General features: G+C 42.0%; 1 protein-coding gene and 1 pseudogene across 2 annotated transcripts; both read right to left on the bottom strand.

The window, feature by feature from the left end:
* Positions 1–1,759: 1,759 nt before the first annotated feature.
* On the bottom strand, positions 1,760–6,910 carry prpf38b (pre-mRNA processing factor 38B). The gene is made up of 6 exons (XM_080725433.1): positions 6,489–6,910; positions 5,782–5,850; positions 5,462–5,613; positions 5,256–5,316; positions 3,645–3,889; positions 1,760–2,924 (listed from the first exon to the last, which is right to left on the bottom strand). Exons 1-6 carry the CDS (start codon positions 6,693–6,695, stop codon positions 2,141–2,143), a joined length of 1,518 nt encoding a protein of 505 aa, XP_080581559.1. The 5' UTR covers positions 6,696–6,910; the 3' UTR covers positions 1,760–2,140.
* A 2,088-nt stretch (positions 6,911–8,998) lies between these two features.
* LOC308285492 (EEIG family member 2-like) lies at positions 8,999–25,884 on the bottom strand (annotated as a pseudogene). Its single transcript, XR_013963339.1, has 11 exons — positions 25,641–25,884; positions 23,364–23,484; positions 22,279–22,308; positions 21,357–21,473; positions 19,469–19,515; positions 16,041–16,137; positions 15,425–15,520; positions 14,686–14,881; positions 13,412–13,551; positions 10,958–11,021; positions 8,999–10,238 (listed from the first exon to the last, which is right to left on the bottom strand). The product of XR_013963339.1 is annotated as an EEIG family member 2-like (transcript).
* Between the last annotated feature and the right edge of the window lie 1,231 nt (positions 25,885–27,115).

The following is a 27,115-nucleotide window of genomic DNA, read 5'->3' as shown; positions in this document are numbered from 1 at the left end:
AATATTTTTAAAAACATTCTTGAGACTGAGAGCAACGTATAGTTGTAAATGACACTGTGTGTTTGTTTACATGGCTCTCATGTTGGATACGGCACAAAATTCAGTGCAGTCAGGTGCTGAGCCGTTGATTAGGCATTGATTCGGTCTGTTATAGAGCGGTTATTATACACAGCTAATTTCAGCGTTTGACCAATCAGAATCAGGCATTCAACCAAGCCGTGTAATACAAACATTTAATGGTTTCTGGAGATATGGCTACTGTAGCACATGTTCCTAATAGGGACTTTTGATTTGCTGTGCTATGCTTGTGAATTTTATGAACTTAATATAGTATATTTTATTTATAATGCAGGTAGTTTTGAATGTTTTATATTTGATGTTTTCTTACTTTTTTATACGATTCATTTTCACTTTTGTAAAGTACAAAATATCATGAAAGGTAATGCATCAGGCAGTTTGTACAGAGAATGTTTACCTTGTCCTTTTTAATTTATATGTATTCTTTACATGTTCTGAAATAAAACTGATGTAAAAACTAAGTGTTTTTTTTTCACCATCAATTTAAAATTCACACCCTATATACATTTTGCCCCAAAAGATCAGTCTTGTTTCATTAAAGGACAACATGGAAAAGAAAAACTTGCCACAAAAAGTTCGGAAATCTAACTTTGGTCGATTTTATCTCCCCTTTAATAAACCCAAATGGTATTGTGTTTTATATCATTTTCATTGCTGATTTGTCACCTTTACATCGAGGTACAGCTTGTAAGCATCGGGCATTCGAGGCATGAGCTACACAGCCAAACGTGTGGGTTGCGCTGACCCAAAATTTGCCAACATTCGGTCCATTATATCCCCCCTTTATTTCGGAAATCTAACTTTGGTCGATTATATCTCCCCTTTAATAAACCCAAATGGTATTGTGTTTGATATCATTGTTATCGTTGATTCGTCACCTTTACAATGAGGTACAGTTTGTAAGGATCTGGCATTCGTGGAATGAGAAACACAGCCAAACGTGTGGGTAGCGCTCCTCTAAAAATTGTCAAAATGGCCTGGCAGGCCTGCAATACTGTTCTTTTGGTCTTACTGTCTTCACCTTTGTTACTTGGGGCATTGAAAAAAACAACACATATTGGCAATTTTTACACTTTATTAATGTTAAGCTCAGTGTCAGGGAAGCCCAAAATGAGAGTAAATGCCAGCAGAACAGTATATTGCAAGCCATTTTGGCAAAATTCTGGTCGGTGCTACCCACACATTTGGCTGTGTAGCTCATGCCTCAAATGCCCGATGCTTACAAGCTGTACTTCGTTGTAAAGGTGACAAATCAACGATAAAAATGATATAAAACACAATACCATTTGGGTTTATTAAAGGGGAGATATAATCGACCAAAGTTAGATTTCTGAACTTTTTGTGGCAAGTTTATGTGTTAAAATGTTTTCATTTACTGCTTTCTATCGTTTTAGCGATTTGAATGACTTTGATTTCAGTGGTTGGGGGCATGCGTGCAAGTGGCTAAATGTCTTTTTAGGCACAATAATCCCATTCTTAAGATCTTTAAGAATGGTATTCATTTTTCCCCATCTTTTCTTTTCTCTAATTACAATCTGAAATATGAACCCTTGTTTAAAAAAAAAAGAAAAAAGTTGTCCTTTAAAATAATCTGACACAAGTCCTTGTGTAAAAGTTCATAGTTTTTTATATTTTTTATTAGAAAACAAAATACAACAGAGCAATAACTCAATGTCACAATAACACAATGTCAGCAGGGCTCACTGCATGGTACAAACTGTCCCCCCAGGCTGCTCTAGAGGATTTAAACATTCAGATCCATTTATGTACAAAGCCAAGGAACTTCAAGGTTGAAAACAAAATGAACAAACCCAAAAACAAATGAGCCATTAGAAAATTAAAATGCCTTTCGTTTCAAATCCCTGTTGACTAACAATAGTTTAGACAAGAGAGCTGAGAAAGGCTGAAAGTTTCAACACAATAATTGCATTGGCCAGAGTAGACATCCAGGTGTTTTGCCGTGCTAACATTTCAGCTCTTTTAAACACAAGTGACAGCCTAGACGATCGAGTAGAAATGGAAGAGAAAGAGAGAAACAGGGGGCGTAGAAAACAATATTGCATTAAGGGGATGCTTTGTCGATGCTCTGGCTCCTTCGACGTTCACCATGTTTACCGTGCTCATTATTGGACTCTCGCTGCCGATGGCTCTTATCTTTGCTGTGGCTGCGTTTGTGAGAGCGATGTTCTGCCTCTCTGTCTCTGTCCTTCTCTCGGCTGTGACTACCCTCCTTTTTCCTGCTCTTCTCCTCTCCGCCCTCTGTTCTGCTGCCCTTGTGCCTCTTCTCTCTGCTCCTGCTCCGGCTGGAGCGCTTGGCCTTCTTCTCCTCCCTGTGCCTTTCCCTGTCATCTTTGTGTCTCCGTTCATCAGTCTCCACCCTGCTCTTCTTGTCCCTGTCGCTGCCCCTGTCTTTATGGTGATCCCTGTCCTTCTTCCTGCTCTTGTCGTTCTCCCCTACGTCCCTCTCTTTGTCTCTGCGCTCGCTCTTTCGTTCCCGGCTGCCGCTGCGACTTTTGCGGCGTTCGCGCCGGTCTATGTTTCTCTCTGCGCTACGTGACCGTCGTCTCTCCCTGTCCCCCCTTTCTCCCCTCTCCCTGTCTCTGTCCCTACCAGTACCAGTACCTTCCCTCTCCTTTCCAGTACCAGTACCTTCCCTCTCCTTTCCAGTACCAGTACCTTCCCTCTCCTTTCCAGTACCAGTACCTTCCCTCTCCTTTCTCTGTCGGTCTCGCTCCCTCTCCAGTTCACGGTCAAAGCTGGGACCGTGGCGTTCTTTTTCACGGTGGTGGCTTCTGCTCCTCGACCGTTTGGGAGATCTCCTGGGGCTTGGTGTCCGTCTGGGGGTCCTGATGGAAAAGGATAACATTATTAAAAGAGTGATCCATGTTGAGCCAACACAAAATGAAGATGGTACCCATTTCAGTAATTAAATGTAATCATGTACAATGTAAAGCAAACACCATCTTCCATTGAAGCTAGTTGCAAGACTCGGTAATCTGTAGAATTACAAATTAGTTTCAAAACAAATTATTGTCTTTTCTATATACTGTGTTTTGAATTGAGTTAAGATTATGCAATCAATCCTATGAACTAATCATTAAAAAAAAATCCTTGTCTCAGTTGTCCCACCCAAACAGGTGCAATAAAATCTGTGCTTACACTCAATCTGTCTCTGAAACTGAGACAACTCACCTGTTTTATAGTATTTCATAAGTAATGTTACATGACTAATCCCTTTCTTCCGCAATGTCAAGTCCAAATAAAATGATCTTTCTTTTACAATGAAAATGTCCCGTCTCTTCATCGGGTGCGCGAAGAAAAATTAATTGAGACTGGGGTCAATCAAAATGTCTTCCGCCATGCCTACAGTGTTATCAAATTGTCTAATCAGCAAACACTAACACTATTTTAAGCTATTTCAAACCACTTGTGTCCAGTTGCTTGTGGGTAATAGCATGGCATCTAGGTGGTGCTAGTGGGCCTGTTTAGACTCCAGTTCTCCTCCCCAATATCATATCAATATCAGACAGAAAAATCCAGTATTAGTCCAAACAATAGCGGGTTACCTAGAGCGGTGGGGGCGCTCTGCTGGCCTCCCTGGTTCCACAGCCACGGGCTCCACCTCCTCCTCCTGCACCTCCTTCTCAGGGACCTTGCGAGGCCGGGCCTTCATCTGCTGGTCGATCATCTTCTGCACAGGAACTGGGATACGGGGGAACAGAGTGGAGAACCACTCCAGTTTGGTCAAGAAGGAGCGCAGCATCTCCCCAATGGACATAACACAGCCGCCTCCGGCCTTCACGTCAAGTTCCTGGAGATGGAGAAGACAAGGATGAGCCACGCGCAACTTACCATAATCGTCAGCAAACAAAGATAATTGTTCAACCAAGCTCACTGGTTCCCTTTTCGATTAATTCTTGCCTTGGATCCAAATGTGTGATGACCAAGTACTGAACCTTCACCTCTGTTCATCTAGCTTAATATTTCAAACTTTTTAATAAAAATATACATTGTATTAATTCTACATAAAGAGAAATATAACGGCAAAAGTGTTTTGTCTTATCTGAACTGACTGGCTGTCCCCGGTATCTGTATTTACAAAGTGAGCACTCATCAGGTGAAATTATTGTGTCCGTTTCCGTTTCAACTTCTAAGTATAACCACTTATGCTGTATGCCAAAAACAGCAACTACAACAAAAAAAGCCAATCAATAGTAGATCTTTAGATCTAATTCGAATTTGAGCCCATTATGACATGCCCAAAACAGGAAGGCCCAGTTATAGTGCTTAAATATTCTAGTATATTTTATAATTAGATCCATCCTGTAATTTAACACCAGAAATGAAGGGAAGGGGGGTGTATTCAAAAAGACTGACACACAACCCCATTCTGCCAAAGAAAGAAGCGATGGGAAACCTCGTCTTCCTTCTCGGTCCATCAAAATTACCTATTTAGACAGCTGCCATGTAGAAAAGCTATCCCACAATGTAAGTACAGATTGGAGCAGGTAGGTAATTGCACACCAGTTGAACAGTAAATCAATTCTTATATGGTAGAGAACAGCCGTTTTGCACTCACACACGCAAACCAACAGTGCTGAGATACAATTTCCAATTCACCTGCTGCACATTGGGCATCTAAAGAAAAGAACAGGGGAATTAGCCAGTTGGGTAGGATCGTCATATGATCAGTTCAAATATATTGCATTAGAACATGATGAAATTAGGCCTGGTTGCAACAGCCTGGAATTCAAATTAGCTTTCATATATAAATAAACAAAATAATAAATGTAATGGTTATGTGTGAGATGTCCGTTTTATGTGTATGCTTGATACAAGTTTATTGTTGTGCAACAAGTCTTGATGATGTATTGTCAAAGACAAGAGAGCATGCCTTCAGATCACATTGGCTTATACAATGTACTCTGAATCACTTATATACTTACCCTGGTAAGAAAAACGGCAGCGCAGTAGTGAGCAAGTAACCTAACTACTCGACTTTAGAGGACTGGAACTGGGGGACAATTAAGCCAAATGAAGGCAAAGGTGAAAAATCAGCTATGAGCATCACAACAGGGTGGGAGTGGGGACAGCTTTGAAAAACGTGTGTCATGCAATTCTTGCGTTGTTACACTGATATAAGAAGAAATGTTAAATGATTACCCGTGGCGACATACCTCCTCATCATCCAGGAAGCCATCATACCAGTCCACCAAATCTGGAGGGGGCTGAGTATATCTGTTTGAAAACAAGAGCAGCGGTACATGAGCATGCAGGACCAATGAAACCATCTTTGCAGTCTGACATGCATACATTCAAGCAAAGTACAATGCCGACATTGGTATTTGGTAATGCCGTTCCAAAACGTAAAAAGCAACAATACCTTATGTACATGAAGCCTAGTGCTCTGATGTAGGGCGAGTCGGTGTGAGTTATCAGCCCCATCACCTGCTTTCTTGTCAGCTTGAGGGTGAACAGTTTGTAGAGTAGACAGAAAGCGGTCGAAACAATACCCCCTGTCCCGACTCCACGCACCTGTTAAAAGATTTAGGAAAGACAAATACCCGGTAAGCACATCATGAGTTTGATAGTGGTTTGGGTTGAAGAGGAACACATGGATGGATAGCAGCCAGGCTATTTAATATATCCCCGAAACAAGGGGAAGACTGGAGCAAGGGCAGAAATCACGTACTTCTAACTTACCCCTCCGCACATTCCAGTTTGGCCCGCAGTCTTTCGGCTTCCCTTTTCCCAAGGCTCGACGTGAGTCACCTGTGAAGTGGGGAATAATTAATTTAAATAATAATAAACAACAGGCTGCAAAGATGCAATCTATCAATGACTCGGCAAGCACAACAACACCGGTCGGTGTCTAACAGGGCACATTGCCTACTCAATGACTAGTAATGCATTTTGCATCATATGATGCATCATATAATGCGAAATGCATCACTAGTGATGCTGAAATACTAACATATCTCAAAACACAGATTGAACACAAAAATTAACTCAGAATTGTGTTGATCGTGTCCCAAACAACAATAAATAAGATCTGGTTGTCCCAGAGGTGAAGTGGGCCTTTAGCTCTGTTGTTTCTACATTTTACTGACAGTGTAAATGTTACCACACATCCACTATTTATAATACATACACACACACACATACACAATAGGGTTACATAACATTACATACACAAATGAACACATACTCTACCAGCTAGGGGTTTTGTACACATTATTCCATACCTACAATTGTATCATTTCACATTTACTTTATACACAGCAACGTTAGCAAGATTGCTAACTATTAGCTTCGTGTAAGTTAACCAACACCAACCTAGTTAGCATGCTAGCTAGCATGAACTAGCCGTCGAGGAGATGTCGACTAGCAGTTCAGGTTGTGGTCGTTACCTTGAAATAGATTTCGTCCACGACCTCGTGGTAGGTTTTGAGCTCGTACAGCTGCACCTTGAAGTAGGGGGAGGACAGCACGTTGGTGAGAATCATGGGGTTCAGGTTCATGGTCTTCTCGTTGCCCCACAGGGGCAAATTATTGCCATGTTTCCCAGCGCCTGGCGGCTTGCTAATGCTAACGGCCTGTGCTACGACGTTAGCCATTATGGCTCGGGATGGATCCACCGACCACCACGCCGCGTCCGAGCTTCCACTGTCCGCTGTAGCTCCGATTCAGAACCCCATCGACGTCCAATGTTCGATGTTCAATCGTCGAGGGCGTCGGAAAATCTCAAGGGAACGTTTAATTGACGGGTGTATGTGGCTGATGAATTCCCGCGGTCGTAAAAATAGATGGCTGCTCAACGCAAACGAGTCGATTGAGCTGCTGCACTCACTGAACTGAACAGTGGAGGAGGAGCAGGATACTGGATAGGATATCCCATCGTCCGCAGGGACAGTAGTGGTCAGCTGATTGGATAGGTAGTTGCCAAGCAACCGTTTTATACCTATCGGAATCTTCAGTGGTTGCTAGGAAAGCAGATTGTCCAATCACGGCCCAGTTTTCCCTACAGCTGTGGGATTCTGTCGCTGGAGCGGTAAGTGCAAAAAAACGTAATTTGTACGTCATTCAACCAACTGTGGAGTACGTAGCGTTACGTTACGTAACTATCGGGCCAGCTATTTTCTAGAAATAAAAGCTCACTTATAATACCCCCCTGTCCCTGATACCCTAAATAAATTCCCTAATGACCACAATGGAAACAAGCCTTTATTTAGGGCTTTTTGTGTTATCCCTTTAGCACCATTGTATAATCGCACCACTATGCCATTTGCAAACTGTTAATAAAGTAGTAGTAAATCAATCAAGACTGTAAAGATGATCTAGTAGCACTACTATTTATTTGTTGGTGGAAAAGGGTAATCCATGTTAGTTAGATTACAATGTACAATATACACATTTGATTGTATTAAAGACAGTGTATTCAGATTCATCTATCAAGAGGGGGTCGGTTGTGGGGGCAGAAGATGAGCTGTGGATTGGAAGGGGGTTGGAAGGGGAGGAATGATGGAACGGCAGGGCTGTATTGAGAAAGGGAAACCAGACTGTCTGAGCCTTGAGGGTGGAATTTGAAGATATAAATAAAAGTACCATCATTATCTGTATTTGTGCGTAAAGTAAAAGCAAATTAAATTGCAAGATAGCTTTTCACTTGATAGAGACCGTTTTATTGTCACTTCATAGTTGTACACTGTACAGGTAAGTTCTGGAGATCTTGACATAAAACTATTCTGAAACTGTTAGTAAACTGAAACTGTTGGTAACTGAAACCAGAGCCCTAGAATGGAGAGTTGCGTCACTCCCGTTCACTTCATGGGGCCAGGTCTTCTACGCACACATCTATTGGCGTATAGTGACAAACGGCCAACCGGAAGTTTACAAAATGCATTGAAGTCTATGAGGTGTAAAGTGACAATGAACCACGTGACCAGCGCTGTTTCTGACCCCGCGGTGACACCACTCTCTGATTATACTGCTCTGACTGAAACGGTTCTCTGGGGGATTGCCACAGGGGAGAGGGAGAGCTGGCTTGTTGAAATACCATGGTTTGTTTGTTTTTTATTTCCCCTTGTATTGCAGTAGGGTCCGCAAAATCAAAGAACCAACCTTACAAAATCATCCAAAATGTCCCCCCCTCCCCCCAAACACACACACACCTTTCTGCCAAAAGATTGTGGAAATACCATAATAAATTGAAGAACAAAACAACCCAACAACATTATGAAATTATCCAGAATATATATTTATTTACAGTAACAACAATGATTTAATTAGAAATATGCTGCATGTAATTAACAATCTTTCAATATTAAAAAGAACATATACGAATACCAGTAACCGATATCAAAACCACATGTGACCTGTCTCAGTAACATAACTAATGCCAAAAATATTTGCTCGTAGCGGAGAGGTATTATTTACACTTAATTATAGAGTTATCAGTAAGAGACAACCCACCACACGCACACGCGCGTGCCTGCGCGCGCGCGCACACACACACACACACACACACACACACACACACAAAGATATCAACATCCAAAACAAGGACACTGCATGATGCTTAAACGCATCACTTTCTCCTTCACACAGAAACAATTCTTATAACTAGACTGCTGCAGCCAACATCCTTGCTGCTTCTTCATGTCTTCAGATATTACCAACATCAAAATAACGAAATATACACTGGTAGTCAGTGACACACAATTTGGCAGTTTGGCCTGTCATCAACACTGAAAAGAACTGTTCTACAAGCTCGTAACGCATTTCCGGGATGCGACACCGGCGCACAACTAAAGTGCTTCTTGTTCTACTAGTGGTAGCGAATTTCAGCAACATTTCTGCGTTATGTCCGGTCCCACTCCTCCCCCGCTAAGGCCCCACCCCCTGCATTAAATAACCGGTTTATTTGCAGGTCTGAATGCATTTGCAACGGATAAACTCTTGTTGTGTGCTACATGTGTGAATGAAAGGCCAACACAATGTCCCGACCTGATTCCCTCGACATTTTTCAGAGTTCATATGAGAAAGGATTTAGTGATGTCACGCCATGCTGATTCTGATTCTATGCAGTGTTCCTAGTACGCCTCTGAATCATAACCCAATAAGGTTTCTTAACTGAAACTGGTGTTTTGTAACCCATGTTCCCCTTTCACATCCGAGCCGAGTGAGATAACATGCCTTGACCCTCGGACACCAACAGAGCAACGCGGGGTCTTTCCTAGGTCATTGATTCAGTGTGAAAGGGGTACGACTGTACGAGTGACTCTCCCCGCTTCCTGCCGAGTCGTCTTTAACTTTTGTTGATCTTAGTGGGACAACGGAGAAGACCTGGTTGTGATATTATCACCTGAATGATACAGGTGGAACCCCTCCCACCGTCTAGCACTTGCTACTGTACCCTCAAAATGTGTCCACTGCAACAAAGTAAAACAAAAATATAATAATAATAATAATAACAACAAAATAAACATATATTAAACCAAAGGTTCAGCCCACATAGTGTTAAACTGATTTGGTTAGCCTATCTGTTTTTTAATTGCATAGATGTTAAGTAATTTGTCTTACTATTGTTGCTATTCTTTATCATTTCTTTGTTGTTGTTTTCACTGCTGCTACAATGTTGAGGAAGCATAACCAAATCATGTTACACTTGATGTGCATGTGCACTCGTATATAAGACGTATCATGTAACAATAAAAGATCTTTCAAATTTTTCAAAGTGTTTCACAGAGTCTTTGTAGGTGGATGGGGCGTAGCGCTGTGATTCACTGATATTCCTTCCACGTCAATGAGCGAGAAAGGCAGGGTGAGACACATGTAAATGTCCCTATAATGTACCGATTACCTCGCAGATCTTAAAGCTGATCTAGAAATGTTGCCTTGAATTTCCCTCTTTGAACACTAGAGAGCTCTGGTGTTCCACAAGTGCTGTGGCTGTGGGTCAAATGGAGTTGGGTCGTGTATCAGGTCAGAGTTGTTCCTGGAGCGAGACAGCCGACAACCGCCAATGGCACCCTCATCTCCCCTGGTCCTCCAACACCGGTGTCCCCTCGAGTAGTGTGGCACCCTTTACTGACCGACACACACAGGTTCCTGAGCCTTAGCGCTTAATGACCACCTGCTGGTAGGCCCCAGCTACAACCCTGAGAGAGAGAAGAGTGTGAGTTAGCTGACAGGAGACAACAAGCATGGGTAATGGGTATATCTGTTCTAAAAGCTAAAGGCCTCAATAAATACAATGTTTTTAATATTTGCCTCTAAAATTGGCTACTCAAAGACCAGATAATCAAGAACTATTAATCGACTGAATGTCTGTCTGTCTGTCTTTCTTTCCGTCTGTCTGTCTGGAATTAATCCTCTACGTTTGGTAGAAGCTTGAGGATTGGTCAAGCTTCAAATGACATTTCGGCCATACAGATTATAAATGAAGGCCTGACTGTAAATGCATAAACGGGTAAGGCTGCAGTGACACAGGTAGGGTACAGAGCCGAACCGAAAAAGATTCGAGTATACAGGTACATCGGCCATAACATTCGACAGGGATTACCACAACATTTGCTAACAAAAATCATATACTTACAACATAATTATATTTTAAGATTTTGTTTGTCAGATACTGTAAAGCATTGAATACGTAAGACCCGAATGGAAACTAGATGGAACCACTCTCAGAGTTATTGGGGGGGTCCTTGAAAGTCCTTCAAGAAAAGCATGTTTGAGAAAGACTGCTATAAAGCATTGTTGTCAAAGAAACGGATTGATTATTACCACAGTTAGTTATTGTCAAAACATTGTTAATTTATACAGTGTAGCGCCCACCCCACACATATCGTGAGTTACATAACAATAACATCACACCCACCTGCTGTGTTGGTTTCCCAGCGATGTGCTTCCACCAGGTCCAACAAACAGCCTGAGCCCCTCCTCTGTAGCAACACACACACACACACACACACACACACACACACACACACACACACACACACACACACACACACACACACACACACAGGATACGCTCAATCAATTGTACAGTACAAGGTCATGCTATGAATATGACTCACACTTACAGTAAGGCAATATAAAAATGGATGGCTATTGACAGGATTACCGTACACTAGGGAGTAAGCAGACAATAAACCATGGCTTGAATTAGATTCCTTTCTCTAGGTAATCACTGACCGGATTTTGTACACACACTCCTTGGCTGGCAAACCACAACCTCCGCCCCTGATTTCTCACATGCCCTTGTTCTAGCGCCACCATGATGCTGCATGTATGTATACATGCGACCTGACGGTCGCTTATCTCCCGATTAGGGAGTCTTACTGGTGTAATATACTGTATTTTGTATAGTAAGTAACAGCTGTGGAGAAAACCACATCAACAAGTACAGTCCATTCTTTTGTTTAAAGCTCTACTGTACAAATAGTATATCTACTATATTCACATATGAACTATGTACTACTGTACGTATGTATGCATGTGATTGATACTACATGCATGTGATTGATACTACATTATGACAGTGACTATGTTTATTATATTGATCCATGCTTCTGTTGACATGCATAGTACATAGTATACATGTGTAGTATATTAATGTTATGCCATTTTTACTGGTGAAAGATTGCACAAGATATTTATATCTGCAATTGGTTCATACCCTATGTGCTAACTCGATTAGTACAGATTGCAGACGGCCAGGTCAGTATTTAGATCTTTGAGTCTATGTTTATGCCGTTTTTATTGGTGACAGAGGAATGCACATGATACTGTTGCCTCTATTTCTGTCTACTTGTTTATGTTATGCATACGTGACCAGCCCATACGCAGAGGGCATGGTATGATGTTAAGTAATCTTGTTATACTGTTCTTTGTTATCCTATTTCAACTAGTGTAACCCTACCACCTATTCCAGTGCTTCCCAAACATTTCTGGATCCCGCTCCTACGTGTGGCTTTGTGTGTAGGTCCCTATGTCCTAGCCTGGCGTTGTTCATACTAATTCCTCACTGTGTATCGGATATTAGTCTGGGCCCTGATTGGTTCCCCCACATTTTGGGGGAGAGGAAATGGATTCACAATAGAGTGAGCCAGACCCATATTTGCCAAGGGCAAGTTTCTTTGCCCAGGCGGATTGGTCTGGTTCCAGGCTACCTATGTCCCTATGTCCGTATGAGCACCGTATGCTGTATGAGACGTCACACAAGACTAACGCCATAGAAAGTATGCAGAGACCGACATCCCCACAGCTGATTTCACGGACATAACAACCCATACAAGGAGATATGCACGTATGTCGTGTTTGATACCATGCGAAGAGAGCACTGGTGTGATTTTGTAAGTAAACACGACCGCAATACTCCAGTGGCTGATATTAACTACTGGTATAGGGGGAATGATGGGTAATTCTTTTTTACATTTTGATATGTAAACACAGGGCAGAGTTACCGGTACATGCTATGACCTTAATATTCATTATTAATGTTATATTATAATTTACCATAAATATTCGCCAATTATTTGCCAATTATTTGGCGGCCCACTTGGAATACGCTCGTGGCCCACCAGTGGGCCCTGGCCCACAGGTTGAGAATGGGAGAGCAAACCTATTCTGAGCCTCTTCTCTATCTCTGTCTCATCCTCCTCACTGTGGTGCTGCTATGACAACTGAAGGCCCCTGGGGTATCAATAAAAGGTCTGTCTATTCTAGAAACACCACATCGTCCAATCCAATCAAGTGATGTGCCGCCCACGCCTGCTAAATGAAGGACAACTGTCGTAGGTATACATACCAGGGGCATCAGTAAGTATTTTATACTTTAGCTATTGAAAAATAGCAAATATACAAGCTCACGGCGTGGCACCGAGTGCCGCGCTGCAAGCTTGTAGATCTGCTATTTTTGAAAAGTCATGAAAATGTGTGCAAATCTTTGAATATATGTATTTTTTTAAGCGAACATTTGTAACTAAAATTTTGCTTCTGGGGGTCCCTGGAGCTAAATATTTTGAGATTGGGGTCTGTGGCCAAATACATATAATTTTGAGGGTCCTTCACATGAAATGAAACATGAAAAGGTTTGAGCACCACTGACATAGAAACAACTTTTCTCGATTTTTCAAAAATAGCAGATCTACAAGCTCGCAGCGCGGCACTCAGTGCTAAATAGTTAAAGCACAAAATAATGCGTAATAATGCATTCCCAGTCTAAATGGGTTAAACCCCTTCCCCTATGAAGAACATTCATGGGGATCTGCAGTGAATCCTTGTACCCAGGGCCCAGAATTTGGTGTGACACCCCCCCGATACGTACCCTCCGCGCTGGAGTCCAGCAGACTGTGGCTGAAATCCTGGCTCTGAAGTATCTTTTCTATGATGTCGTCAGCATCCACCCTGGTGGCGTCCACTCTCTTCAGTTGGTGCTCAACAGAACACTGCTGCTTCATGGGAGGTCTAATGGAAAGAGGTTACAAAAAAAAAGGTTAAAAAGAAACAATCTAAATGCAAGGCTTGGAATATGGAAATACTGCCGTTCGAAAATGGGGGGTGGCCTGCCTGAGCAGGAGATGGGGAGGAGCTGGGAGAGGGTTGGGGAGGGGGGTGGGCAGGCCTGAGCAGGAGGCGGGGAGGAGCTGGGAAAGGGTTGGGGAGGGGGGTGGGCAGGCCTGAGCAGGAGGCGGGGAGGAGCTGGGATGAGGGCCTGGGGCTCAATAGTGCAGTCCTCCCACTCAGGACAAGGTGGTACTGCAGCTGAAAATGCTCTGAAAGCCAGGCAGAAATGACAGGGGCTCTGTATTCAGGAGTAGTAATTTAGCCTTCAGGAGTGGTAATTTAGCCTCAAACCTTTTGAAAAACGTTTTTTTTTTTTCTTCTTTTTTTTTTGGGACATAACAATATGATATTAATTATTTTAAAATGCATGGTGTGGAACCTTTAAGGCTCTGTTTTCCGATAATAATCATTGCTATATAAAGTGTCTCAGTCTCCCTATCTCTCCAGCTCTTTAGTAAACAGAAATTATTTTGGGGTCGGGATAACGGACAATATTATCCGTTCAGGATAAAATATCCCCCCCCTTTTCATAATTTCCAATTTCACTTGTTTATCCGTGTAAGTTTGCTTCGTCTTCATTGGATAAAATTGGTATCCCAACCTGAAAAAATATTAAAGGCCCACTTCACCTCTGGGACAACCAGATCTTATTTTATTGTTGTTTGGGACACGATCAACACAATCCTGAGTTATTTTCTGTGTTCAATCTGTGTTTTGAGATATTTTAGTATTTCAGCATGAATGATGATGCATTTTGCATCATATGACGCAGCATGCTGCATCATATGATGCAAAATTGAACACAAAAAATAACTCAGGATTGTGTTGATCGTGTCCCAAACAACAATACAATAAGATCTGGTTGTCCCAGAGGTGAAGTGGGCCTTTAAGTGTTATATAGCTCTTCATTCTGATAGCTGTTATTGTATATTATACAGTTTGTTCAGTACCACAGGTCTTCCAGTCTCACCGGCTTTAATAATACGCCTGAATGCAGACTAGCTCTATGATCATCACAAGTAAGGTCTATCATACCTCTTTGCAGGGGTGGAGGGCCGTTCGGGGACGTGATGGTGGCAGGTGACAGACGTTGGAGGCGTGGTCTTGTCCCCCCCCTGCTCGCCAGGCTCCAGGATACTGCCGATGCCGGTGGAGGCGGAGCTTCCGGAGGGATTCCTCCGGTGACTCAGCTCCGTTAAACTGGACGACCGCGAGTGGTTGGTGCTGTAACCTACAGGTAAGGACACAGACGAAGTTTATACCGCTACAGTACATGTGCTGTAAGCTAAATAGGCAAAGGACACAGGAGCAGTTTACACCGGCTCTACATGTGCTGTGAGCTAATAATAGGCAAAGGACACAGGAACAGTTTATACTTCATGTGCGGTAACCTATTAGGTAACTAAGGGCACAAGAACAGTGCTCCATAGCTTCTGTAGTTGTTCCTGCGAGACGTTTGATACCGATTGTTACTGGTGTCTCTGTGTAAGCGCGCCTGTGCTTGAGAAAGAGAGAGAGAGGGAGTGAGAGGGGGAGAGAGAGAGAGAGAGAGAGAGAGAGAGAGAGAGAGAGAGAGAGAGAGAGAGATGCTGAAGCGTCTGTGGTGCATTTCTCTTATGATTACAGTATGTGTTTCTGGGTATGAGAACGAGAGGGAGAGCGAGTGTGAGAGAGAGAGAGAAGGAGAGAAGAGGGTGAGAGATGCTGATGTTGTGTGCAGTGTGTGTGTGTGTGCGCTCGTGCGTGCGTGCTTGTAGTGCGTACTACATGCTACCTGATATTTTCGACAGCTGGCTAGCATAGCTAGAAGTCCTAGAGTGGCCGTAAGCTGCCAGCTCATCAGGGACGGATGCAGACTTCCTTGAAGAATCTGAAATAGAGCATCAGCCTTTGTCATTATCATCATATTAGGGATGCAACCAGCGGCCACTACAGTATGTTCATCATCGAATAATCTGTCACTAAAACAATGCTAAACTGAGGTAATAAAGTAGAAGATGATGGTAAGTTATCGGAACTCAAGCATACATACTGATGTTGTGTAATAATGTAATAATGCTGTTTGTTAACACAGCGGTAAGAAACATACATTTCATTTTATAATATGGAAAGGCATTCACATGATGAAGTTGTAAATATTGGAAATGTTTACACTGATATATTTAACTGATACATTTTCTGTTCTTTATTGGATTATTTGAGCCATGCCTGCTTATGACTACTGGTCAGTAAAGAGCCATTCACACTGTGCACTATAACTATAAAGAAATGCGTTTTAAAATCGTTCTAAGCCAAGTGAATGGCAGTGTTCACACCTCCCCTATAGGATAGTACTCTCTCTCTGTACTATAATATTAATAGTACTATAGTATTTACAGTACAGTACATACCGATGACAGATAGGTGGTTGTCTCCCCCCTTGGTGTCCTCGTTAAGACACTCTGCCTCAGCCTGTGGGATTCCAGAGTCATAGCTGTAGACGGCGGCCTGCACAGGGAACACGGGTACAGTTACTAAACAACTCCTCAAGTTGCAGCAATTTCACAAGGTGCATCGATAAGCAGACAGCAAAGCTTTCTGTATTCTTTAACCAACTGAACCCTTTTGCGTGGGAACATGTTTGAAAATGTTTGCCCATAATGATATGCCCACATATTAGGGACCTAGATAGATAGATAGATACCTTTATTATCCCAAGGGCGAAGGGACCTCAGAGTTAAAGACAAGTGATTAATAAAGAAGTCTTTAGTCTCTTTTTTGAAGATTTGTTTTATTGGATAGGACAGTAGACTGACAGGAAATGGGGGGATAGATGGGGAGCGGCATGCGGCAAAGGTCGTCCGGATCTGGAATCGAACCGGCGACAGCCGTCAGGCATCCATGCCTACAGTATGTGGCAATGCCTAAAGTGGTATGCGCCTGGACCAGTAGGCCAGCAGGCGCCCGTCTTTAGTCTCTTTACCATCATTGGTACGTGGGTACAACGTTTTAATTGTTTAGTACTTTTAGATCAGCACACATTGTCGATGTGCGTATACTGCCCTACAAAGGCAGAGTGCAATAACTACGTTTTGGGACACACCGACTTATTTGTGTCACCCAACGGTCAAATTAGCCTTCTTGATATTGGGGGATGAACAATTACCTCAAGAACAGATGTACAATCAGTGTAATATCACTTTTATATCTTTATCTCATTTGGCTGATAAGCTTTAACACTTTTAAACCCATTTTTTGGTGAAATTCGAAAACGTAGTTACTGCACTCTGCCTTTGTAGGGCAGTATAGTTATGTCAGCTAAGGTTTGCTACAAGGACGCATTTTGCAGAGTCGTTTTTGTGCAGTCTGCAAAACAGAGCAGCTTGCAGCTGCTTTTTCCCCTCTTGATGTTGCAAGGCAACCACATTATCACCCGTCACTCACTTACTTGAGCAGGCTGCATAAGGCTGATCTTATCGTATTCTGGGATGTAAGCAACGTAGCTAATATCATTCACGATGGCTATGGTGTACCAAAAATGCAAGCATTGACAATAATGTTGACTACTGTCTATGATTGCAATGCACACTGGCACACCCACGGCTCTGGGCACTCTTAAATTGAACACACCCAGCTATTAATATTATTTGCTGCAGCTGATTACTGTTGCTTGCCTGCCATGTTTTACCATTCTGAAGTTTTAACCTGTACAGGAAAACAATCATAGGGCAAGGGTTCGCAAACCTTTCAGGCTAACCACATTAGCTCTTGAAACCGGGGACCCCCCTGACAAGCACTTGGAATTGTAGGAAGCTCTCAACGACTCGCACTGCAGTGGGGATAACTTGGGGATGTCCACTGACAAGGACGTCCTCCAGAAATGTGTGTGCCGCATATAGCGCAAAAACACAAGGCGGCCTGTGTCTCAAGAGCTGCGAGAAAAAGCTTCACTCTCACTGATAACGATTATAAATCTATAAGTGGAAAGTTGTTCAGAGAATCTGCATTACCAGAACCAACAATCTGTTGATAACTTGGAACTCTTCTGCCTAATTTATACTTTCTTGTATGACACACGCTGAAAATAGCCGACCTACGGTACAAGCTCACAAAGCGTTGCATCCGCCTTATAATAGCTCAGCTATTTGCAGAATGCGCCGTCTTCATATGCCAGGGCATAAATTCATAACATCCTCTGCATTTTGGCAGACATAGCCAAAGGACAGGAAACCCCTCTAAATGTGAGCTACTGAGTTACACGAGACAGTAGTATGGTAGGAAGGAAGAGAGTGAACACGACAGACGAGACGAAAGGGAGAAGAGGGGAAGAGCGGAGGTTTTCCCACTGAGCTCCGTTGTAGCCTACATCCTCCACGCGCTATGAGTCACTTTCTGTGGGAGGAATAATGACTGGGCAATTCTACAGTTTAGACATTAGACATCTCCTTGGTAACTGACTGTGCGTGTGTGTGTGTGTGTGTGTGTGTGTGTGCGTGCGCGCACACACATGCGTGTGAAACAATGGCAGATTGAGGGTGTGATCAAGAGCACATGGTCTAAGCTCTGCCAGGAGTGTGTTTATCACGTCATGACCTTGGTTGACTGGCCCTTGTTTGTCTGAAAATGACTAGTGAGTGCTGAGCTGGTCCCATGCTCCTTGTTGCTCACTCCTTCAATAGTGGCAAAGTTCTGCATGGGGCATTGTCTTAACCCTGGTTCTGGATGGGACATTGTCTTAACCCTTTTAATCCAGCTGTTTTTTTGTCTGAAAGTCTGAAAACTTTCAAAATGTTTCTAAAACAATCAGAAAATCACGTTTCATTTAAGTGTATTTCCATATAATGGAAGCCCCAGAAATGAAACAAGCATTAACATGCCAGATTACTGGTATATGGTACTTTTAACTCGTGAAACCTTGTCAATAACATGTGTTTATTTAAAAGTAAAAACTAATGTTAACTAGCCCTTACCCGTTCAAAGATATGAGCTCCGAAATGATGTGCAGTGTGTGGGTTATGGGATGTGCACTGTGCACACAGTATATGAGGGATGGAAAGTAACTTTAACTGGTGCTTGCATGCTAATATGTAGGAGCATCAATGTAAGAAATACCCGTTCCATTTAACGGCTACAGAGATACTGTGTACCGATCTGCATGATTTTGGACAACATCTGTAACAGGGCCAGAACCCCCCCCCCCCCCCCCCCCCCCCGCCCGCCCGCCTGCACACACACACACTCCCCCCCCCCCCGTGTGTGTGGGTTTGTGTGTGATTGTGCATGGCCTGAACAACAGCGCCCCTCCCTTAACATGTGTGGTCACAAAAGGTACTGTAGGCTAATATAGATACACCATAAAAATGCTAATATACAGCATACGATTTGTGAAAGTGACAAACGGGCTTCACAGTTATGTCAGGTGTGTTCATATGCTGATGGTGATGCGATTTCAGATCAATTGCTCCAGCCACTGAGGAGAAACGCTGAGACAGACAGACAGACAGACACTCACTCACTCACTCACTCAGACATTCGCAAAATTATAGTATAGATAAGTATGATTAAAGTGAAGTGTTTTTCAGTTTGCTGACAGACAGGATATGAGGGAGACAGTTTCCTGTGCAGGTTTGTCTACTCTGACTATATGCAGATTGTGGGCAGATAGAAGTAGAACATACAGAATGCGGTTTCAGTGTGAGAAGAAGTCTACACTTGATTTGCTATTAGTTCATTAGATGTTCATTACAGTACATTACAAGTCAATTAATTAAGAGTTAAGTACTTATTAAGAAAGAGTGGGAGAATGGCAACAGGTGGGTATGAAAAGATATATCCTTACGTTTTAAAACAGGGGTCTCCAGACATGAGCTGTGTGGTGATAACAACCTGTGTGATATGAGGATAAAAAACTATTAAAAGTGGGAAGTGGTTACACAGATGTGTAACCACTAACTTTAACAGTTAACAAATAGCAGATATACAAGCTCACTGCAAGCTTGTAGATTCAATTATGGGGATCCTTGACATGAAAAGGTTTTTATAACCACTGATATAGCAAGCAACATTAAGCATAGAGGTCTATGAAAACAAGCCCAAAAGAAGTGACTAGGCCACATGAGCACTTTAAACCTGTATTCATTGGATTTTAGAAAATAGCCGATGTACAAGCTCACAACGCATCGCATGTAAAACATCTGCTATTTTCAAAATAATTTATTTTGAAACATTTTAACAACCCAAATATTGTATGGGGGTCCCTGGCACAAAATATTTTCAGATGGGGAGTCTGTGGACAGATGGGGGGGGGGGGGGGGGGGTCTGTGGACAAATACATGGGCGCAACCCAAAGGCGAGCTCCGCTGAACACGGACCCAGTTCACCTCTGGGACAACCAGATCTTATTTTAATCTGTGTTTTGAGATATTTTAGTGTTTCAGCATGAATGATGATGCATTTTGCATCATATGATGCAGCATATAAACACAAATTGAACACAAAAATAAATAACTCAGGATTGTGTTGATCTTGTCCCAAACAACAATAAAATAAGATCTGTTGTCCCAGAGGTGAACTGGGCCTTTAAGTTGGGGGTCCCTGATTTGAAAATGTTTAAGAACTACAGATTTAAATAACATTAGGAAACAAGCCCAAAATCTACCAATAAGCAACCTTACAGACAAACAAGCCCAAAGTCACTTATAATAATAAGCAGACATAGCAACACTGTTTGCCTTGTAATGTTAAGGGGATAGTTCACACCCAAAATGACTTTTTTCCTATCGATTACTCACCCCATGGTCATGGAGACTTGAATTCATAGCTACTTTCTTGTTTTGTCGCATTACTAAGCCAATAATTTGATGACCAGCAGTGGTTTCCTATGGAGACACAAAGAGTCTCCTTTGTGTAGCCATGAATTCAGGTCTCCATGGGGTGAGTAATCGATTGAAAAAGTAATTTTTTGGGGTTGAAACCTTTAAGGGTTTCAATCTCGTGACATGGAGAAACTGTTTTAGGGAAGCCTCGAGGTGGTTTACCCATAAACCACCTAAAACCCTTTATATTTCGTTGACTGCATGGGGGCTTTGACCTAATATGACATGCTGGTCACAATGGGCATAACGGGAACGGGAACTAGCTGAAAGAAGAAGAAGTTTGCCTATGATGACATACAATGACATATGCATATGACATGATAGGGATGTCGTGGTTAATTCCTCAGACCCAGGCAGTTCAGATGCTCTCCTACAGTCTATCACAGGTTCGAGCATGTCTTTCATCACTGACATGTCAAAGCATTACATTACAGCTGTTGTTAAATGCATCATCCTGCCTTTCCTGGTATTCACTCCCCTAGTTACAGACTGTTTACTTGTATAATGGTAAACTTCACTAGGTTGGGGGCATTGCAGTGCAGGGAGCCACAGTGTTTTCCTGTACTGATTCTCTATACCTCCCTACTGTACAATTGCCTTAGGTTTTTGTTGTTGCAATGCGTCGTAAACGATTATTGGGCTTAAAGAGTTAAAGAATGTTTTAGCTTATCTTTCCTGGCCAAGAATGCCCCCCAATATTTTCACTAGATTGTGTTCTCCTTTAGCTTCTACTCCCTCTAAAACCGGTGATAAGGAGGTAGAATCATTGGACATTATCAGGACAGAGCCATTGGGAAACAACTAAAACCAAACATTTCCCACAACCACTCCTGCGGAAGGAGTTCTACATGCCTTGAGGATGGAGTTGTCCTGTCTGGTGTGCTTGGTGTCGTAACCCTCCAGCAGACATCGGCGCGTGGTACTGCCCGACCCAGCAAACTCAGAGAGGTTCAGGTCAGCAAAGCCCAGCTGCATAAAGTTAAAGTAGACAAACGATATTAGAATTGTCTCTGTTCCATCCGACTCCTGGAACAGCCTCTATCAGTTATAGTAAAGTATTAGTAAGCCTAGAATTCTAGAACATACTAGGATTACTTTAGTTCACTAAAACTAACTAGAACTTTTAAAAGCAACCCACTAAGACTAAATAGAATTGCACATAAAATCATCTTCCGTTTTCGTTCTTTTCACCATCATATGTTGTCATCATATATTCATCCTCTACCTTGAACACAATGAACAGCTTCTCTAAATTAAGACTTTCCTTTAATACCCGAAAAACAAAGATTACACTAAGCAGAAATCAATACAATTCAAACTAAATTAAAACTAGTCAATTACCACAACTAAAACTACTTTACTTATAAAAACTAATTAAGCCTAAACTGAAATACAATACCAAACGGGGGGATAGTGCTACTTTCACTTTCACTCTAGACCACAGTGTTAATTTATAAAACACGGACCCTTAATAACCCACGGTAGAAAACCTTTTTTGTTGTGGTTGCTTGAATGCTTTTCAGTGAGTGTTACTGTGTAACACAGAAAGAAAGGTTCATTGCTTCACAAAATAATCAGTAACCAAAGGCGGAAGCTGAGCCTGAAAGCATTAACAAACAAACACTCCCTTAACAAAGACAGCCTCCCAATGCCCTTGGAGGCTAGCACTCATTATCATATTAACTTTGTGATAAGAATGTTCTAACATGCATCATATACCACTTGAGCTATACAAATGTCAGTCAGGCTGCTCTCTTTTCAAGAGGCACTTCACCTTTGTATAAGTCTTCCCCCCCTTCATTTCCTGAAACGACAAAAAGAGACAGCAAACATATTAGTGAGCTCACATTGTCATTATATGCTTCATCATTATAATTGAGTTGGGCTAGTTGTAAATATTTTTAAACATTTCTAATTTAGACTATATTTGCTATAAACACAGTACACAGTTAGATCCTCTGTTAATGTATCCATTTGTAACTCTGATAATGTTAACTAAGGTCCATTATTTAGTCTGCATTTGAACTAAAGATCACCATTTGAGGAGATTTGGCCTCTCAGACCCAAGACTTTGAATATTGTGTTATCAATGGATACGATTTTGCCCACAATTCCATGCTGTATACCATAGGAGAAATAACAAGCAGACCCCTTGTACATTAAGTAATGCAGATTTAACAATTCATGTAACTCTTGAGAGATTAAATGGACCCATAATGGTTTGATTTTACATTCTAAAGGGGACCACCTGGAACCCCCTCAAGGACCACTGGTTGAGAACCACTGAAATAGACCTTCACGGGTCCATGTGGTTACATTGAGGATTTCACTGTGTGTACAGTTAACCTAGCCCTGGCAAACCCCACTTGACAACAGTGACTCTGCTGTGGAAAGGAGGCTCTTGGGGACTACCGTATGTATGTGTGTTTGCAGTGTAAACAAAGTAGGGATGGGACGATATGAACATTTCATATCACGATTATTGTGACCAAAGAAATCGCGATTTACGATATTATCGCGATAATCAAAATATCCCCAACATCCATTTTCCTGGGACGAAATAGCAGATCGGCTATTTTTTGCCAAAGAGATTTGGTAGAGAGTGAAAAAAAGACTGTATCAAGTATATATATTATAAGTATGTTTTACCAATAGAGGGTTTAAGTGATACAGGATATGCAGCTCGGCAAATAAAAGGTGAATTGATCCCAGTGCATGACGGAGGACGATTTCACGATAAAGTTAATCTCCACGATACGATTATCGTGAGTGTTTTTTTATCACGATAAATGATAATATCGCTTATCGTCCCATCCCTAAAACAAAGCAGTGCTTAAGCTGACATCCATAGAAATATACCTTGCGCACAGACACCCGGCACATACAAGGGTCCAGGACTCCTGTCCCCGCGTTGGCGCTCATCTTGCACACAAAGGAGAATCTCTTCTTCCACTGCACACAGTTAGCCTGGACCGGTTCCCTGCATGGGAGAGAGGCCAAGCACACAGTGGTGGAAAGTAACTTAATTACTGTACATTTACTTACTATTTTCAATACTTTTACTTCTACTCCACTACATCTTGGAGGCAAACTCCACTAAAACTTTAGTTACTAGTTACTTTGTAGATTTGGATTATTATTATTATACAAAACATTCATTAACCACATCAGCCCTATATTACACTTCTCTACAAGCTCACTATGTGTTGCATTGTAGATCTGCTATTAAAAATAAATTATATTTGAGACCTGTGAAATGGGACATAATGTGTACTTTTGCTTTTGGTACTTTAAGTATATTTTGATGCCAATACTGTTGTACATTTACTTCAATGTATTTCTACATTGCAGTATTGCTTTGATACTTTTACTTTACTTAAGTAAAACATGTTAGTAATCTTCCCACCACTGGCAGTAACACACAAGACGGGACCTCAAACACAAACAGGGTCACAGTCACACGTAACACTCCAAAAAGCTATCTTCTCCCAACTTAGAGCTCACTGGAGCTCTAAGTTGGGAGAGTTAATGGTGAGATGTATACTGCTTTCAAACATCAACTTCTGCTAAACTTTGGTCATATGGGTTAAAAAATGCATTTAACCACTTGAACCATATATCACCATTCTGAGCTTGTAGATCACCAAACTCTCACCCCAGAATCTGGGGTGAAAGTTTGGTGATCTACAGCTTGTAGATCTACTATTTTGCCAAATATATTTTGTGTAGAGGCAAATACTAGAGGACCTAGTATAGAGGCCTGGGGGACCCCGGCCAACTAAAGGGTTTAAGTGATTTAATATTATTACATAGATCAGACTATGAATAACAATGAAACATCGATTCTGGACAAACTAATAAGATAAATATGTGATTTGAGCAATGGATGAAAAACCAGAACATTCATGCTGGCAGTTGCTATGCATAGAAAACAAAAACACACACACACACGCACGCACGCACGCACGGTCGCACGCACGCACGCACGCACACACACACACACACAACCGTTGGGTTGGTGGTTGGCATGTGCTACACTTTATGTCCATTTCTTTCCAGTGACTCATTTAAGTGTCCCGGTCCTCTAGCCTGTCAGTGGTTGGTCAGGAGCTGCCTGGTCTCAATCTTAAACAAACTGCTTTAGCCAACCGTTGAAGCCCTGGTGGTGGTTTTAAGACTGTTTAGTTTCCTCTTTTCTCCGTTGTTATGGCAACATGAAGAGATGGCATGCCACATAGACAAAAGAAAATCAATGAGCATTGATTTACATTTGTTAATTATTAATGGTACAGTACAATACAATTTAGGTCTGTGACAAAACCTCACCGGTAATGTTCTTAGCATGGGACATTTGAAACAATTATGGTTAGTTTTCTAACAGAAAACCAACATAATTACTGTCACGTTCTGGTTACATACACCACTGGTTCTGAAACCTTTTCATATCAAGGACCCCCACATTAAGATTTTGTCCCAGGGTCCACCCCCTCCCCCCATACAAGATGTGTGGTGTTAAAATGTTTTTAAAATAGCCTATTCCAGATTTTGAACATGTTTTTCAAGATTTTTTTGCAAATACAGATCTCAAAAGCATAGCATTGAGACATGTTGTGGGCTTGTTGTAAATCAGCTGTTTTCAATTGCCGATGTACAGGGTTAAACTGATTTTGCTGGGGACCCCCTGGAACCACCTCAAGGACCCAGCTGGGGGTGACCGACCCCGTGACCCACTTTGAAAGCCACTGACCAACAAGCATGCAGAGTAGGCAGAGCAGGGAGTAACTTTTAGAATAACATGCATGCATTCACAGTAGTTCCTATAGACTATATGAACAGTTCCTTGCTTTGTACACACAGCAAATCAGACATTGTTGTCATACCGTGCTTACAGCTTAAAGGCTGGATGTTTCCAGGATTTAAAAGTAGTATTTCATTAACATGAACTCAAGAGTTTCGGATGTCCTAAATATATATAGCAATTAAGGAGCTAATGCCTACTTAAAATAAATAAATTGGTCAAAAGGCCACATCGTGCACATTGCTTCGGCAGCTGGTCAGCTGATGTGTAAAAGCATAAGCACAGCAGCAGCAGCGTGGCGAGGAATAGTTGCTATAAATAGTAGGTTTCTTTCTTACCGAGAAGACACCTCGGCGAAGCCGCCGTCCAGGAGCCGAACTTTACAGAATAAAACCCCGTTGACGAAGGGAATGGAGGAGAGCTCTTCCAGGTCGAAGTCTACCCTGAATTTGAATTTCTTCTTCTTCATCAGAATGAAAGACATGTCGGAGAACTCTATAGTTGTTGTTGTTATGTTGTTATAGACAAGTTATGTAGGCTACTGGACTGGTAGTGCACTGCACAGCTACTTTCACTATAGTGACTTACTGACTTTCTCTAGTCTGTCTGTGAGTGTGACTGAGTGTCCCCACAGTGCCTCACTCTCTCCTTTCTGGCTGCAATGCTGGGGGAGTTTACTTCACTCACAGCTCACACGCACACACACGCACACACAGGCACTCAGGCAGACAGTTCAAAATATTACGCACACCCCCATGCTGGGTTTAAAAAAGAACGTGACGTGGAGGAAAACCCCTCGTTTGATTGGGTATTATAGCAACGATGTAACACTAGAAGAGAAAATAAACCGCACGCGAAATGATACAATGGAATTACCATGTAATCTGAACCGAGCCGTTGGCTACTCTACTGTAAACCAAGGCAAAAGTCAATGGATAGTACTAGCCTATCCATTAACACTGATTGATTGAAGAGTTTATTAGCAGTTTGCTAATAAAGAGTAGGCTACAGTTTCATGACAGCACAAATCACTGGTACTGGTAAAAAAAAAAAAGGAAACTAAAAGGAGATCATAGTAAGCTTTACTGCTTATTTACACAGGAACCACACATTTTTTTTTAAAATAATAAACACACACATTTTGTAACATTTTTGGACAAAATAGGCATAGCCAATTTCGCATAGAGGTGCCCACTCTGCCATAGAGTGCCCAGAATAGTGCCCATGCCATGCCCAGATTGCCCACTCATGTTGTATCCGTTAGTTGCATTATTTGTCGTGTGTGGTGAAATACCGCCCTCTACTGATAACAAAAATCACTTCCCCTTGGATGGAGAAACATAACACCATAATGTGTCACAAAGAGAAATATTGTATTTGTGCTGCTGGGTGACGACTTCCCATAGCGACTTCCCCATGGTAACAATGGCACACATAAATGAAAGTCGTTAAAGTGACAAAACAGATGAAACGGTTGACATTTAATTAAGTGTTGAGTTGTTATTTATCGTATATTTTCCTGTTGCTTGGCCGATAGATGCCACAACTAGTCTACTACGTTTTCACTTCGTCGTATATTGCGTTATTGTAATCCCAAGTATGACGGTGTCGCGCGTCAAAAAACAGATCTACAAGCAAATGACGCGTCACACCGCGACGGGTCGTTAGCTTGTAGATCTGTTCTTTTTGGCCAGGCGAAGTCTCTTTCGCCCCGCCTTCGACTGCAGCAGCAGCAGTCAGTGTTGCCATGTCCGCTTATTATAAGCGACATTTGTGTTTCTGTAAAGTTGCTTGTAATGTTGGTATTTTTTTG

The sequence above is a fragment of the Nannobrachium achirus genome (genome assembly GCF_963921795.1).
Source record: "Nannobrachium achirus genome assembly, chromosome: 5".
NCBI lineage: Eukaryota > Metazoa > Chordata > Actinopteri > Myctophiformes > Myctophidae > Nannobrachium > Nannobrachium achirus.
This window is presented reverse-complemented; position numbering and strand designations above follow the sequence as displayed.

Coding starts and splice junctions, on each gene's coding strand:
- prpf38b (XM_080725433.1), bottom strand. CDS start 6,695: ATGGCTAACGTCGTAGCACAGGCCGTTAGCATTAGCAAGCCGCCAGGC. Junction 5,851..6,488: donor TGGACGAAATCTATTTCAAG/GTAACGACCACA, acceptor CCCACTTCACAG/GTGACTCACGTCGAGCCTTG. Junction 5,317..5,461: donor CTAGGCTTCATGTACATAAG/GTATTGTTGCTT, acceptor GTTTTCAAACAG/ATATACTCAGCCCCCTCCAG.